General features: G+C 40.2%; 1 protein-coding gene and 1 long non-coding RNA gene across 4 annotated transcripts in view; both read left to right on the forward strand.

The window, feature by feature from the left end:
- Positions 1 to 15,085, forward strand: part of LOC146496999 (uncharacterized) — a 434,085-nt gene that overhangs the window by 283,158 nt on the left and 135,842 nt on the right. The window lies entirely within an intron of this gene.
- Positions 1 to 15,085, forward strand: part of adcy8 (adenylate cyclase 8 (brain)) — a 162,880-nt gene that overhangs the window by 128,589 nt on the left and 19,206 nt on the right. For all 3 annotated transcript variants that reach the window (XM_085140603.1, XM_085140605.1, XM_085140604.1), the window contains one exon: positions 9,336 to 9,494. In XM_085140603.1, the coding sequence (XP_084996729.1) occupies positions 9,336 to 9,494 (159 nt within the window). The remainder of the gene's footprint in view (positions 1 to 9,335; positions 9,495 to 15,085) is intronic.

A 15,085-nucleotide genomic window follows, 5' to 3' on the forward strand; every position in this document is an offset into this window, starting at 1 on the left:
CAGCAACAGAGGCACACAGCGATGAAGCAAAACAGAGGTAATAATCGTTACGCTGAACAATGGCGTAATGAAGCTTCATTTGAATTCTGGAATGAGAACAGGGCTGAAAACCCACAGCCCTGTCGTCCCTTGTTGAAGAAATGCATGAACACAGAGGGTGTTAAAACATTAGTTAGTGCTTCTTTCACAAAAGACACTTATTGTGCTGTGGAGAAAACCCTATTAGAGCGGAGAGATGAAGGGAACTATTTCAGCCTCTTTCATTACGAGAGTTGTGATTTTTTTTTCAGCGCTCGTTATCTCTGACTGCTGTGTGTAATGTCTCCCCTGTAAAAATTTTCTCACCTTTTCCCTTGATGGTATCTGGAGCTGCAAGTGTACAGCTCATTATGCGAGCCCGGGGAAAAAGTGCTGAAAGTTAACCCTTTAAAACCGGTGGGAGCAGCACGCTCTGTTTTGCGTAACTATTTTTAAATCATTGTAGCTCTGCAACCACGTGAGCTAGCGCAATAATTTTTTTTTGCATATGAAACCGGAGGAGTTGTACTTACATCTTATGCCATCAGCTTGTCCTCGGTCACAGTTTCCTTCCACATATAGTTTTGCAAAAACTGCATAAAAAGCACTTGCAGCAACAAAAACATAATATTCCAGAAACACGCTTTGCTGATCCGATCAGCTGTTCATAACACTTCCTACGTTGGATTAGACGTCAGCGCGAACTATCGCATGTCCACCATGACCTGCCCGAAACCGGAAGTGACGTCATTTTCGCGGCAATGTAGTTTTTTACCATCAAGGCCTCATGAGCCTATACTGGTGTTTTTAAAAGTTATGTTTGACTTTATGACTTTCTGTGTGGTTTCTGGGATGCTTAGGACTCATATTGCACTGCTGGAAATAGTTTATTTTGATGCATATGCTGCTTTTTTGCAAATTTGCACTATAATATTTATTTTTGTTTTTCCTGCAGTGTATAAAAATTGGTGTATTTCAAAAATAAAACTATGAAGACACTCAAAATAAATTTCCTGTTGTTAGAAACTATTTTGTGCAACTTTTTTGTATTTACAGTTTTGAGGGATAAGCCTCTTAAATTTCTCTAACTAGTAATATATGTTAAAAAAACAAAAACGATTTTCAATTTTTTGTAGTTTATTGCACTTTTTTGCAATTTATGTAATTACTATGCACTTAATGCAGACATATTATTAAAATTTAGGCTGTAATGGTTGTATTGATGTGTAGCAACTTGAAATGCTCCCAAAAATGGCTCCACAGCATGTAAAAATATAATATAAGCTCTGGTGGACTTGGTTCCATGGTAGGTCTTAAAGGGTTAAGGGAAAAAAAAACAGTTTTTGCACATTTATACAATAAGACAAGTTAATGCATCGAGTTAGCGAATTTGGCTACTATAATATGTTTTTTGTTGTAGGCAGTTGATTATTGCATCAACAGATCAGCAGAGGAAACTAAGCCAGCAGCCTTTTGCGTAATAAATTAATGGTGGAAACACTGAAGCCAGATGAGGTTGTTGTTCATGAGTGCTGCTTCCTGTCAGAGCCGTAATTACATTATCAAACACACCAAGCACGAAGCAATTCGTTACAGCCATTCAGAAAAAGCTCTTAATTTGAAAGGATTAGGGATTCTTCTTTTTGACACTCCAGTTTTCTGCTGAATAATTTTAAGACTCGAACATTAATCAAGGCCGCACTGCTGGCAGCAATAATACAACACAAATACAAGAAGGATCAAATAATAGCACTCACGTGTAAACCACAATTCATTACATTATTTCAATTGGCTCCAATATCTTCATAAGCTTTCCCAGAATAATAAGCGTCTTTATGCTCATCAATGTAAGCATTGCTTAGTCTAACAAGGATATAAACAGGACGACAAGGACAGGAAGTCGTCATCTGACTGCAAGTAGTTTTAGCCTCAGTCTCGGGCTGTTCGATATAACGATAGATATCGGATGACGACATGAAAAAATCTATCTGTCACAAAATAAACTGTTTACGGCATCGTTTTGATGGTCACTGTAGTGGCTATATTAATTTCCTAAAGTTCTCTCTTTCCCTTATATTTAAAGTAACCACACTACGGACGGATAAGCGACTGTTTTTACGCGTTGTCGTTAGCAACAACGACGGTAAACCCAGCATGTGGCTCTGCTGTCCGCTTGTTTATTTTCCACCCAAGCCTTTCACAATAAAGCTGAAGATCCTGTTGAGATTTTTCAAAATAAACTGAAACGATGACAAACAGAATGACCAAAACAAATCGAGGACCTTATTTCTAAACGAGGGGCTACCTCTGTAGCATGGACGTGGTTTGGTTATGAAAAGTCTGACACGGACCAGAAATTATGCCGCAAACCGGTCCCCACCTCAGACTCAAACACGGCAAACCTCTTTTACCACCTACGCAAGAATTACGTGAAAGAGTTTATGGATGAGAAGCAAAAAAGAGCCGTCAGGTGCTCAAAATAAACCTTACACTCAAACATTAAAACAGGCTTTTCCCCGCAGCACGCCGTGTAATACTCACAAATTAAACGGCGGCCGTTACAACTTATGTCTAAAAATGTATAGTTTCATGTATCGGTCAAAACACTCGACTCCAGGTACACGACGCCCAGCTGGAAACACTTCACACAAGTCGAGTTGCCCAAAATTCACAGAATTTACAGAAAATGTTACATTTTTGTGATTTATATCGTTGTTGGGACGATAAATGTCTTATATTGGGATATGAGATTTTGGTCATATCGCACAGCCCTACCTCGGTCTTAAAACAACCATTTCAAAGTCATCAGGATCTGAAGTTCATTGCAAATGGTCCCAATAATTTTCCCAATAACAGTCACGCATAAGAGTTGGGATGTCTTAGAGTCAAGGGTAAAAACCCTCTTTGTAATGTACAATATTAATGATCTAAAATGCTGTGAAAAAGTCTTTGTCCCCTTTCCTGAATTTTTAGTGTCACACTAAGATGTTTCAGGTCATCAAACTAATTTCAGTGTTAGACAAAGATAACCTCTGTAAATACAAAATAAAGGTTTTAAATCAGGAGGAAAAAGGAGAGAAAACACTATCCAAACCTGGCCCTGAGTGAAAAAGTAAAACCTAAAATTGATTGTGCCACCCTTGGCAGCGAGAACTACCATCAAGTGTTTGTGATAACTGGCAATGAATCTTTCACTTCGCTGTGGAGGAATTTTGGCCGATTCTTCTTTGAGTTGTTGTGATTCAGCCTCGTTGTGGAGTTTTCGAGCATCATGCTAAAGCATCTTGATCTGATTTGAGTCTGGAGTTTGACTAGGCCACTGTTTTTCTAGCCATTAAGAGTACTGGACTCCAGATTATTGTCCTGCAGATATAACAAGATGCAAACTTTCCTTCCATCAGTCTACAGAATGAATTCCCAAAACACTTCGGGATCATCAAGATGTTTTTTTGGCAAATGTGATATGAGGCTTTGTTTTGGTCAGCAGTGGTTTCTCCCTGGATGATATTTTAGCCCAATCTCATGAACTCTGACCTTAAGTGAGGCCTGCAGTTCTTTTGAATTTGTTCTGGTTTCTTCTGTGACCTCCTGGATGAGTCGCTGATGAGCTCTTCAGTAAGCCAGCCTCTCCTGCGAGGGTTCACCACTGTCCCAGGTTTTCTCCATTTGTGGACGAAGAGATTCCAGTGAACCACAGTGAAAGGCAAAGCCTTAAAAATGGCTTTGTAACCCTTTCATGACTCAGAGTGATTTTGTTTCTCAGCTGTTTCTTTAGATTGTGGCATGATGTATTGTTTTGAGATCTTTTACCCTACCCCTGCTTATTGATTATTGAATAACTTCTAAATAGTTTTAGACAATAATCTGGCCTGAGTGTGGCTAGTGAAACAACAAGAAGAGCAATTACTTTTTCAGACAGGGCCAGGTAGGTTTCAGTAGCTGTTGTCCCTTAAAAATGAAAAGCAAAAAGAACTGCAGTTTGTATTTACTCAGGTTATTGTTGTCTAACATTAAAATCTGATGATCTGGAACAGTTAAGTGTGACAAATATACAGAAAATAAGAAATCAGGAAGGGTGTAAGTACTTTTTCATGCTCCCAAGCTCGAATATTCAAGCAGCTTTGATGTGGGAGATTTTTGAGCTTCCTGACAAAACCCAACGAGAGATTTGTGTCTCCTCCTGCAGTGTTGCCAACTTAGCAACTTTGTTGCTATATTTAGCAAGTTTTCAGAGCCCCTTAGCGACTTTTTTTCTAAAAAGCGACTAGTGACAAATCTGGCGACTTTTTCTGGTGTTATTGGAGACTTATTTATGACGTCTTTTTGACGTGAAAGCGTGTATCGCTCTTACTCTCAACAAGCAGCGGGTGCTGCCTTGGGCACCTCACCCGTGCCAAAGCGCTCCCAGGCGGAGGATAGTCCTCCCCCAGCTGCTATCAAGGCAGGAGACGTTCACACCTACGCGTCCAAACTGCAAATGAATCGCACATGAGCGAAGCCTCTGCTCCCGCACTGACTGTAACGCAGTCAGTTCTTTTACTGTTATGCTGTTTTGTGGATCACAAGGTTTAAATTTTTTTTTTAAATATTCTTCATTTCTAAAATATTAATTCACGAAGGTGATTACAGGCATTAATCAACATAATTTACATAATTTTTTTTCCCGCTGACGTCAACCCAACGCATGGCAGTCTAACGTGTAGCTCTCTCTCATAACTAATTCATTCACTCCGTGAAGTGTCATAATTATTACCAATTTTTTGACAGATAGTAGAGGTATAAGCGGGGTGAACATGGGGAAAAGAGATAAACAGATAGGCTCGGCAGAAGAACGCGTAAACGAAGGGTTTTCGGCAGCGGCATCGCCACCTCGACATGAAGCCAATGCTAGGGCTAACACGGACGAAGGCTCGGCTTTGACCACGATACTGGAAGAACTACGGGACTTTCGAAGAGAGTTCCAAGAATTTAAATCAGACTTGGTCAGAGCCAACAATAGGACAACCGAAGCAGAAACCCGTATCGCGAAGATGGAAGACCGGGTCCAAAACGTGGAACAGGTGATGCTAAAGATGCTAAAAATTATCGGCGAGCAAGAAAAAAAAATAAAACTACTTATAAACACACACTCTCACACACAAAGTAACTCCACCAGAGCGCCAATTTCGGGTCACTTTTGCCGGTCCAGGCCCGGATAAAGGAGCAGGGTTGGAATTGTGACATTAAAAAAAACAATAATTGCTAAAAGAAATTTAATTTGTAGTTCTAAATAAATTCAAACTGCATTTAGGACGTTTTATCCTCACTTCATGTCTCTTCCACGATGTTATTTCTCTCTCCAACAACGTAGGTTACAATTATATTAGCATGACCAATTATGCAAAGTAGGCGATGACGTCATTTGGCGACTTCTAGCGACTTTTAGGACAGCCAATAAAAAAAAAAAAAAAAAGGACAGCCAATAGCGATTTTCCTTACTGAGGAGTTGGCAACACTGTCCTCCTGGTCTTCAGATGGGATCTTGCTTTGTTAGGCAAACGTGTAAACTAGTCCACTATGGAACCACTTTCACGTACAAAATTACATCTTTTTAAATTAAAAACTTAAAAACTCATCGAGGGCTTATTGTCATTTCCAACAATGCGTTGTGAAGATTTCCAGGTGGTTGGAGCATAAAGGATAAAAGCCATTATTCTGAACTCACACTGAAGGCCAGTCATTGGACCACGTATGATTTAAACCAGAGCAGCCATCAGCCATGTTTGTCCACCTAGATTTAGCTGAAAGAAAAATGACAAGATTATTGTTTTTATTTTATTTGTTCGCCTAAATCTGCTTTGTTTAATATCCTGATACATTTTAATGCTCGTTGGGTTGTTGGGCTGTCACATTAAGGCATGTAACTGTATAAATGGAGATTACCTGCAGTAACCACAATGTGTGAGGTGACTGCAGCTCTTATGCTGAGTGACGTGTTCGTTAGAACGGGAGAGCGACGTATTTTCTGCACAGTTAACAGAAGCCATCGGTGAACAGCGGAGGTCATGTTGGCTAACGGCTGAGCGACCCGCTCTTTCACCGGGCGCCATCTCATTATCCCACCGACTAACGGGGCTGTCAGGCTTTGCATTCTTAATTAGAAAAACAGAAAATGAGATTGAAGTTTTTGTATTCACTCATATGATTAAGTGACTAATTGTTACCGCGATTAATCACAAAACGGTTTCCGCTGAACACTGGAAAGAGTCGCTTAAATCCTCGCAGGCCGGCCCTCAAAATTAGTTTTTTTTTCTTCCTCTCATCTACAAGTATTAAGTAAATGGTGCTGACTTTTGTTTGTCTCTAATGTATTCAAATGACTTGGTATTAATTGTGCATTCAAAACATCGGTTTGTTTTGCTTATTACAATCCTTTAGCTGAGCTTCAGATTGATCGCACCCTCATGTTTTACATAATTGATCCGGCTTTTAGCAGATTTTTTAATTTAGCCGCCTGATCCAGAACTGCGGCTCAGCCTTTTCATCATCTAAATGAAATAAACAAAAGACTTTCCCCTGAACTTTGGTTACACGTTTAAGCAGTTAAGTGATTAACAAATGCCTGTTTAGGCTCGGGCGAGAAGACAGACAGGATATGGACTTCCTGTTTTTTGGAGGTTGGGGAAGATTCGGAGAATAAATAAATACATTTTTATTTTTAGGTATAACAGATAACAAGGATGAGGATGGTTGGGACCATTTCTCTCTCAACTTCTATCACATATAACTAAATCTCAGAAAATGTTGCACGGCTTTCATCAGGTATGATGGACACCGTTGGTAATGTAAGTAAACGACCCAACCTGAAAACAAGTGATAGGACCACAAAAGAGAAGCACAGAAGCATCTCGTGTTAAATAAGCACAGAAACGTGTGGTTTCATAAGGTCCCATCATTCTGAGGCCTTTGGTTTTGCTGTTCTGCTTTATAAAAATCATTCTCCTTGTTTGTCTCTCTGTCTTTTTGTCCCTACCTGATCCCCATTATCATGGTGCACTTTCCCTTCTTTGCTACATGCCTTCATTTTCCTTCAGCTTCCATCAGCTCCTTATTAAAGCTCACATTTTGTTGTCTCTACTTTTCAGTTATGGGGTGTTTTTATTCCATTCCTCTTTAGAATTTTAACAAAAGTAGAAGAATAGATAAAACATTTTCAGTGTCCTCTCCTTTGGTCTTATTATATTTCTCTGTTGCAGGTTTGATTTATAAAGACCCAGCGCGCTGAGTATTTCGCTCTGTAATTTGATTCACAATGTTCGCAACTCATGACTTAAAAAACTGATTTTCTTTGACGTTTTCTTTTCTTTTACCAGCAGGAGAAAACAATACAATTACTTTAGTGATTGTATTGATATTTTCTTGCTGGTAGAAGAACAGCCAGAAGGCATAAACATCATTTTTAATCCAGTCTTCTCCACATCGAACATCCAAAAAGTCTTGTTTTGTCCACGGCTTCTAAAATAACTTGTTGTTAATATATCTACATGTACATTTATGCCAGATGTTGTGCTTTTTTGAAGCTTGTCTGTGTTTAAATCTTTTGTGGGAAAAGCGATCATATTACTATGTTTAGTACTGAGGAGATGGGCAGTGGTGTAGGGCTGCCACAAACGATTATTTTGATAGTCGACTAGTCATCGATTACTTTTTGTGATTAGTCGACCAGCAGCATCTGCTCTTATATAACTATCATTAGCTTACAGCTTTAAGTGTTTAAGGTATGTGCTAACTAAAAATAAAGACAAGATGATAGTTTATTAAATTTTAATGACATTTGCAGATTGTTTCGGTGAAGTTTAATAAACTCCTTGCTATCTAAAATATAACAGGACACCGGAGTAAATTCTCGAGCATCTCACACTTCTGATAATCAGCTGTCTGCTTGACGTTTATTCAGCTGTGTAAAAACTATAACTTTAATCTCAGCCAAACCGATTTACTCAGGAACAAATAAAATACTAAAAAAGCCAAACAATAACATTTTTAAGTTATCTAAGTGACTTATATATCATGTTTAACCTGAGTAGCGAAAGACGGAGGTGGGTTTGAAAACGATTTGCCGGGAGTCCGGTGTTCTCACGGCTCTAGTTAGCCTAGCCCCCGGCTAGCTATCGAGCTAGTGGCTAACAGACGTCTCCGAAAACGTCGGAGCGCTTTTGAAAATATGTGGTGTCTTGATAAACTGAGCAGATATTTGAGGTTTACACAGCTACATTCTCGCCTGAAAATGTGTTAAACGTTTATTTTGTGACCCAGAAAGAATAATAAGAGTAATATTAAAACTAACTAGCTGCCGCCATTGTTGGAAACTGAGCTGGGCTGCGCTATGAATTCTGGGACACAGCTTCTTCTTCTTCGGGGTTTAACGGCAGCTGGCATCCTTGTACATGCAGTGCTGCCATCTTCTGTTTCAGTCCGTTATTACACTCTTAAATCCTACTACTTATTCCTGCGTCATTTAACGACGCGTCAACTATTAAATTAGTCGTCGACGATTTTGATAGTCGACGTAATCGTGGCAGCCCTACAGTGGTGTCGGACGGCGTATATTTTCATTCACTTCTTTTAACGATTTAGTTCCTCATTCGGTGAAGTTTAGATAACTTGAGGTTGGAGAGAGACTGAAGAAGACGAGCTTCAAGCCGTGGTCTTCATTGTCAAAATCAGACAATTTGTATGTCGAGCCAACCCCCCGAAGCTGAGCTTTAAATCTCCTTAACAGCATGCAACAGTATCACGCTATTTCAGCCTTGACTTCAGAACGAGGGCAATAATTAGGCATGGCCGCAAGGGGTCACTTGTCAGGCAAACATCAGCATAGGTTGTTTAAATCATGTGAAGAAGCAGCGCTGCTGTTTTTTTGCTGAAGAGTGCCTTGTTTGTTTTAAAAAAATAAGCCTGTGTGTAGATTTGGAGAACTGGGCTCTGCAGTTTGGTGAAGCTGTGTTCAAGTCTCTGTATTCTAAAATACATCAAAATGGTTTACTGATATCAGATCTCATACACTGGATGTTTGAGCTGGTATGTGCACAAAGTACAGTGAAATTATGTCGGGCCAAAGAAGATCTTCTCTGCACATGAAACAGATGAAGTGTTTAATCTGCAAACAGCCACAATGGCATGAATGATTCAAAAACACATTAACTCATCCAGATGATTTGTTTAGTAGCCTGAATGAATTATACGAGTGCAAGCCTCCACTGCTGCTAGAGCACACAGTGGCACTCCGAACTAAGTTACTAATCTGAGGTGCTCTGCCTTCATTTTTCTGTCTTCAGTTGGAGTACACAGCACGCCTGGACTTCCTGTGGCGCGTCCAGGCCAAGGAGGAGATCAACGAGATGAAGGAGCTGCGAGAACACAACGAGAACATGCTGAGGAACATCCTACCCAGCCATGTGGCCCGACACTTCCTAGAGAAGGACCGGGACAACGAGGTCTGTGCAAAAAGCCGCTCACACCAAAAGTGGTTATACGAGTGGTTATGTTGGTTTATCAAAAAAGCGATTGAGTCGATCTGGATCTGGAGGTGGGGAAAAGTTATTTGAGTCATTTCGTCACAAATACACATCAAATTGAAATATGAAAAATTGAGAGGCCACCAGTAAACCAAAACCTTTGTGATATCAGCAACTGCTGAATAACGGTAATCAAATTTTCATTGGCTAGCTGGTTGGTGTCTGGGAATACGCTAGCAACAAATCGCCAGAGGGATCAGCGCCAAGTCTCTGGCCCTGTGTGACTGTGGCTTCCTGTAAGTGGGTGCTCTGGTCACAGATCTAAGCTCTTGACGGGCACCTTGTTTTTGCAGTCAGAGCAGTCATACAGACACGACGTCTGTCTTTTATATACACTATGTTTTTTTCCTGTTCCTCTTTCTCATGTTATATTAACAACATATTTGGGGGATTCAAACTAAAAGTGGTCTCACTTAAAATAAGTTATAATTTCTTAATATAACTGCACCGTTACAGTTATTAGGATGCAGTGGGTCAAGGTAGGGATGCACAGATACCACTTTTTTGGAAACGAGTACGAGTACTTAATAAAAACATGATTTAAATTTACAGGTAACAGCTTTAGTCCTATAATTTAACAAAAAACAACAACAAGGGACTAGTTTGAAATTAAGAACATTTATTTAAAATGAAAAGCATGTTGTATGCAACATATTACAGAATAAATAATTATAAAAAACAAAATTTAATTTTAAATTTGTTCGTCTGTTTCTCTGTTTAGAAGTCTCACTAGCACAGTCACAGCTGGGATGACATCAGAGGCTAGTGCGTCGTAGCTGCTCACTTTTTTAGTTAGTTCCTCAAAGGGGGCGAGGATGGCAACAGTCGTCTCCATAAGAGCCCGTTGGTGAGCGGCGAGATAGTCAGGGAGTTCGTGCTCGGACACGCCCAGCACTCGCTTTTGCTCAATGAGGGACTGGAGCATGTAATACGTGCTGTTCCAGCGCATCTGTACGTCCTGCTGCAGTCTCTTTATTGGCTGGTTGAGCTGTCCCTGAATGTCCTCGAGGCGGGAGTAGGCTAAGGCGGAATGTTTAAAATGCCCAACTATTTTCCATCCCACTGCTGTAGCATCAGCTATGCTCCTCTGTGCTAATAAGCGTGGGTAAATAAGCGTGTGTCTTCGTTCACTTTGAAATAGTTCCACACGGCTGACTTGTCTCGCCTGCCCTTCTCTCAGCTCTGAGCTGCAGCCGGGGCCTGGGGGCGGGCACTCGGGGACAGACAGAACATAGACAGGTCTCAGACCGTGGTATCGGTCCTCGGTATCGGGGGACTTTTAACGAGTATGAGTACTTTAGAAAATGTGGTATCGAGGCCGATACCCGATACCAGTATCGGTATCGATGCATCCCTAGTCAAGGCTGAATCTGATTGCAGGGTGGATGCTTGTAGCAGATGTTTTGGTTCATTGTATTGTTGTCAAATTTATTCTTCTCTTCAAAATAAAGTGGAAATCTTTATTCAGAGTAAAGTTCCAGATCTCTCAGCTAGCATTTGTGAATCACAGCCTGTTATTACCTCCAGGAATGATGAAGTAGACACAGGTTGTTTTTTAAGCCACTGACAACTCGAAAGATTAATGTTTTCAGTAACCTGTCAGCAAACGATAGGTCACATCTGAACATTGGACTGACTCAATATTTAGTGGTTTTATAAAGCAGCGCGTCCTTTGCACGCTTCGCCTCATTTTTTTCACCACAGACCTGCTGAAAAATGAGTCCCCTGTGTTCATTACGGTTCGTTCGCCGAGTCTCGGTCTTGCTGCCTGCAGAGGAAAGAAAAGGCAGCGTAATTGCTTTTCAAAGACTTTACAAAGTGAGAATTGGTGGGGCGGTTCATTCAGCCGGAAATCTTCGGAGACCCTTTTTTTCCAACCCATGCATTCGATTTGATTTTAATAACATGTTGCCTGTCTGTCAGCACACATTGATTTGTGTCTCTGGCACAGCGGTGACTCAGCTGCCCCAACTCTGCAGAGAATTAAACTTTTCAAAGTCACTTTTTGTTCACCTTATCGCTGCCGCTCTTCTTCTGGTGCTTTTAATTGTCCCCAAGGGAAGATAAAAGGAGAGCACAAATTTACACTCAGACTTACCACTAAATACTCGTTAGTAACAAACTAATAGAATTTAACTCAAGATTTGTATCACACAGCAGGTCGTATGATTAGAAAGATAATGCCAGTAAAAATGCTTTCAGTGACTTTGAGTGCAGGTGAAGCTTCCAGGCAGCTGCAGCAGCTGCTGTCTGCAGGCCCGTCAGAGAGGCCACGCTGCTTACTTTAAACTTTCACACAATCCAAACAGGTGAGTTAAAGATCACTGCATCATCACAAAGGAGAAATTTAGCTGTAGAGGCTGTAAACCGGTTCATTGGATCATGAATTGGTTCTCGCACAAACACAAACTTGTTTATTAGGAAATTAGTGCAAAACAATAGAATTTCAGTCACTGAAACAAAAGCACAAACCTGCCACATGGTCTGTAGCAAAAAACAACTCAACATTAACAATAACTCAACATTAGTTATGAAAAATCCTCCAAAAAGCACCAACAGCAGTGAGCGGGTACAGCTGCACACATCTGGACAGCTGTCAGTCAAAGCAGCCCTGCCCCCAAGTCCACTATCCAGTTGGATGAGTTATAAATAATAAACCATCATCACAGTTATTATGAAAGGGGAAACTATCCAAAGAGATTGAGATCGTTGTTTTTTTTTTGTTTGTTTTACTGTATTGGGCTGTAAACATGTTGGGCAAAATGAAGCCAGCTTCAAATGGGGTTGCTGTAGCTCAGGAGGTCGAGTTAGTGATAGAGTCAGCTGCTGATTGGAAGGTTGGTAGTTCAATCCCTGGATCCACTAGTCTGCATGCCAAATATCCTTAACCCCAAGTTGCTCTGCGATGCATCCATCGGAGTGTGAATGTGTGTGAATGATAGAAGACAGTTCTTGTGTGAATGTGGCATGTTGTATATGCGTTGAGTACTCTAGGAGAGTAGAAAAGGGCTCTATAAGAATCAGTCCGTTTACCATTTGAGTGGCCACAGGAGGAACTGCAGCTTTTGGGACTCCATTGTTGGCTTCATTTTTCTTGGAAGTGATCATCAGCTGTGCAGAACAAATGAAATCAAATCCTCATGTTGAGTTCAGTCCTTAAACTAACTGTTCTACCTGAATGTTGTTAATCAGCTCTGGGCCAGAGCAAAGCATTTCAGTGTTCCTTTGACACTTTTTAAAACATATATTTTATACAAAGAATCAAATACACACAAAGAAAGAAAATCAATGGGTGGAGAGATGTTATATAAAGGATTAATAGCTTGATAAGCAGACGTCAAGCATACAGTGGCAGGAAGAAATTCTCCAGATTATGGCCCATCTTGCAAGTCCAGGAGAGGTTTCCAGATGCCCTGAGAACTGCCCAGAGACTTCCCTTTGCAGCAACAAATCTTTTTGGAACAAGGATTTCCATTCTTGTAAGATTTGCCTCTTTGCAGCAATCGTCCCTATCCCCGTGTTTCCTTTGGTGAGATGGAAGTAGCCTATCAGAGGAGCCAAAGGTGGCCAGGGTGCAGTCTAGTTGCATGTGAAATTGAAGAACCCAGTTCACTGGCCCAGGCCTCCCTTAGACGGTTGGCATTAACCCTTTAAGACCTACCATAGAACCAAGTCCACCAGAGCTTATATTATATTTTTACATGCTGTGGAGCCATTTTTGGGAGCATTTCAAGTTGCTATACATCAATACAACCATTACAGCCCAAATTTTAATAATATGTCTGCATTAAGTGCATAGTAATTACAAGTGCAATAAACTACAAAAAAATTGAAAATCGTTTTTGTTTTTTAACATATATTTCTAGTTAGAGAAATTTAAGAGGCTTATCACTCAAAACTGTAAATACAAAAAAGTTGCACAAAATAGTTTCCCACCACAGGAAATTTATTTTGAGTGTCTTCATAGTTTTATTTTTGAAATACACCAATTTTTATATATTGCAGGAAAAACGAAAATAAATATTATGATGCAAATTTGCAAAAAAGCAGCATATGCATTAAAATAAACTATTTCCAGCAGTGCAATATGAGTCCTAAGCATCCCAGAAACCACACAGAAAGTCATAAAGTCAAAGATAACTTTTAAAAACACCAGTATAGGCTCATGAGGCCCTGATGGTAAAAAACTACATTTCCGCGAAAATGACGTCACTTTCGGTTTCGGTCAGGTCATGGCGGACATGCGATAGTTCGCGCTGACATCTAATCCAATGTAGGAAGTGTTATAAACAGCTGATCGGATCAGCAAAGCCTGTTTCTGGAATATTATGTTTTTGTTGCTGCAAGCGCTTTTTATGCAGTTTTTACAAAGCTATATGTGGAAGGAAACTGTGACCGAGGACAAGCTGATGGCATAAGATGTAAGTACAACTCCTCCGGTTTCATATGCAAAAAAAATTATTGCGCTAGCTTACGTGGTTGCAGAGCTACAGGGATTTAAAAATAGTTACGCAAAACAGAGCGTGCTGCTCTGACCGGCTTTAAAGGGTTAACCGGAATAACAAAAACTTTGGCGAACCGGGAAATCAGATGTTTAGAGGTTGGTTGACCAAAAAAGATAACAGAGAATATGATTTTTAGGTTTAGCGTTAACATCGGGGATAGACCCACGCATAAATGTCTAATTTGTAGATACTGAAAAAGTTTGAGCTGAAACAGCGCAATCCCCTCCTTTTCCCTTTGACACTTTTTAACTTGAACACTATCCCTTATGATAAAGGCACCGTGTTGATATATCGATCAGAGATTATTACGTTAAGGTTATCGGTGTTTTTACTTAAAGTGCAGGAAGAGGTGACAACAAAACAGCTTCTTGATGCTGTTTTTCTTCCAGTCGTCCATTCTTCGTCGCTCTCCTTCACCAGCTCAGTAATACCTGATGCCACTGGTCCGCAAACACACCCGTTATCACTAGTCCTTTCAAATTGCTGTATTGTCCTCTCTTGCCTCCTTGATGATCAAATCTCCAATGTTCCTTTGCCTTCCAAACAAAGGTCGAGCAACCTATGAATTATGAATGTCAGGAGAGCCGATATCATTCTGCTTCTAATTAAAAAGGACACGATTAAAAATGCATCCATTAGAATAGTTTGACTTCTAATCACTTGTTGCATTATTAATCAGGATGTTTGTTGTTCTGTGATTTGGATACCAGAGCACTGGGTTATTAATAGGCTCCCACACCCCTGAGGAGGTTTTGATGATCTTTGGAATCAATTAAAACTCAGCATCATTTATTCCACCAGGTAGCTTCGTTGTTTTGAAGGTTTTATTCCTGAGTGTGTCAGTCGCTTACTAAATGGCACTTCAGCAGAATTTAACCTGTTAAACTGTTGTTCAGTAACAGCTTCAGTCAAGTTTTTATTTTGACGCCACATTTTTAGTTTCTTATTCTCGTCAATTCATGGATCATTTCTGAATTCTTCTTCGTCTTCTAGTAAAGCTTTTAT

The sequence above is a fragment of the Neolamprologus multifasciatus genome, chromosome 18 (assembly GCF_963576455.1).
Source record: "Neolamprologus multifasciatus chromosome 18, fNeoMul1.2, whole genome shotgun sequence".
NCBI classification, from domain to species: Eukaryota; Metazoa; Chordata; class Actinopteri; order Cichliformes; family Cichlidae; genus Neolamprologus; species Neolamprologus multifasciatus.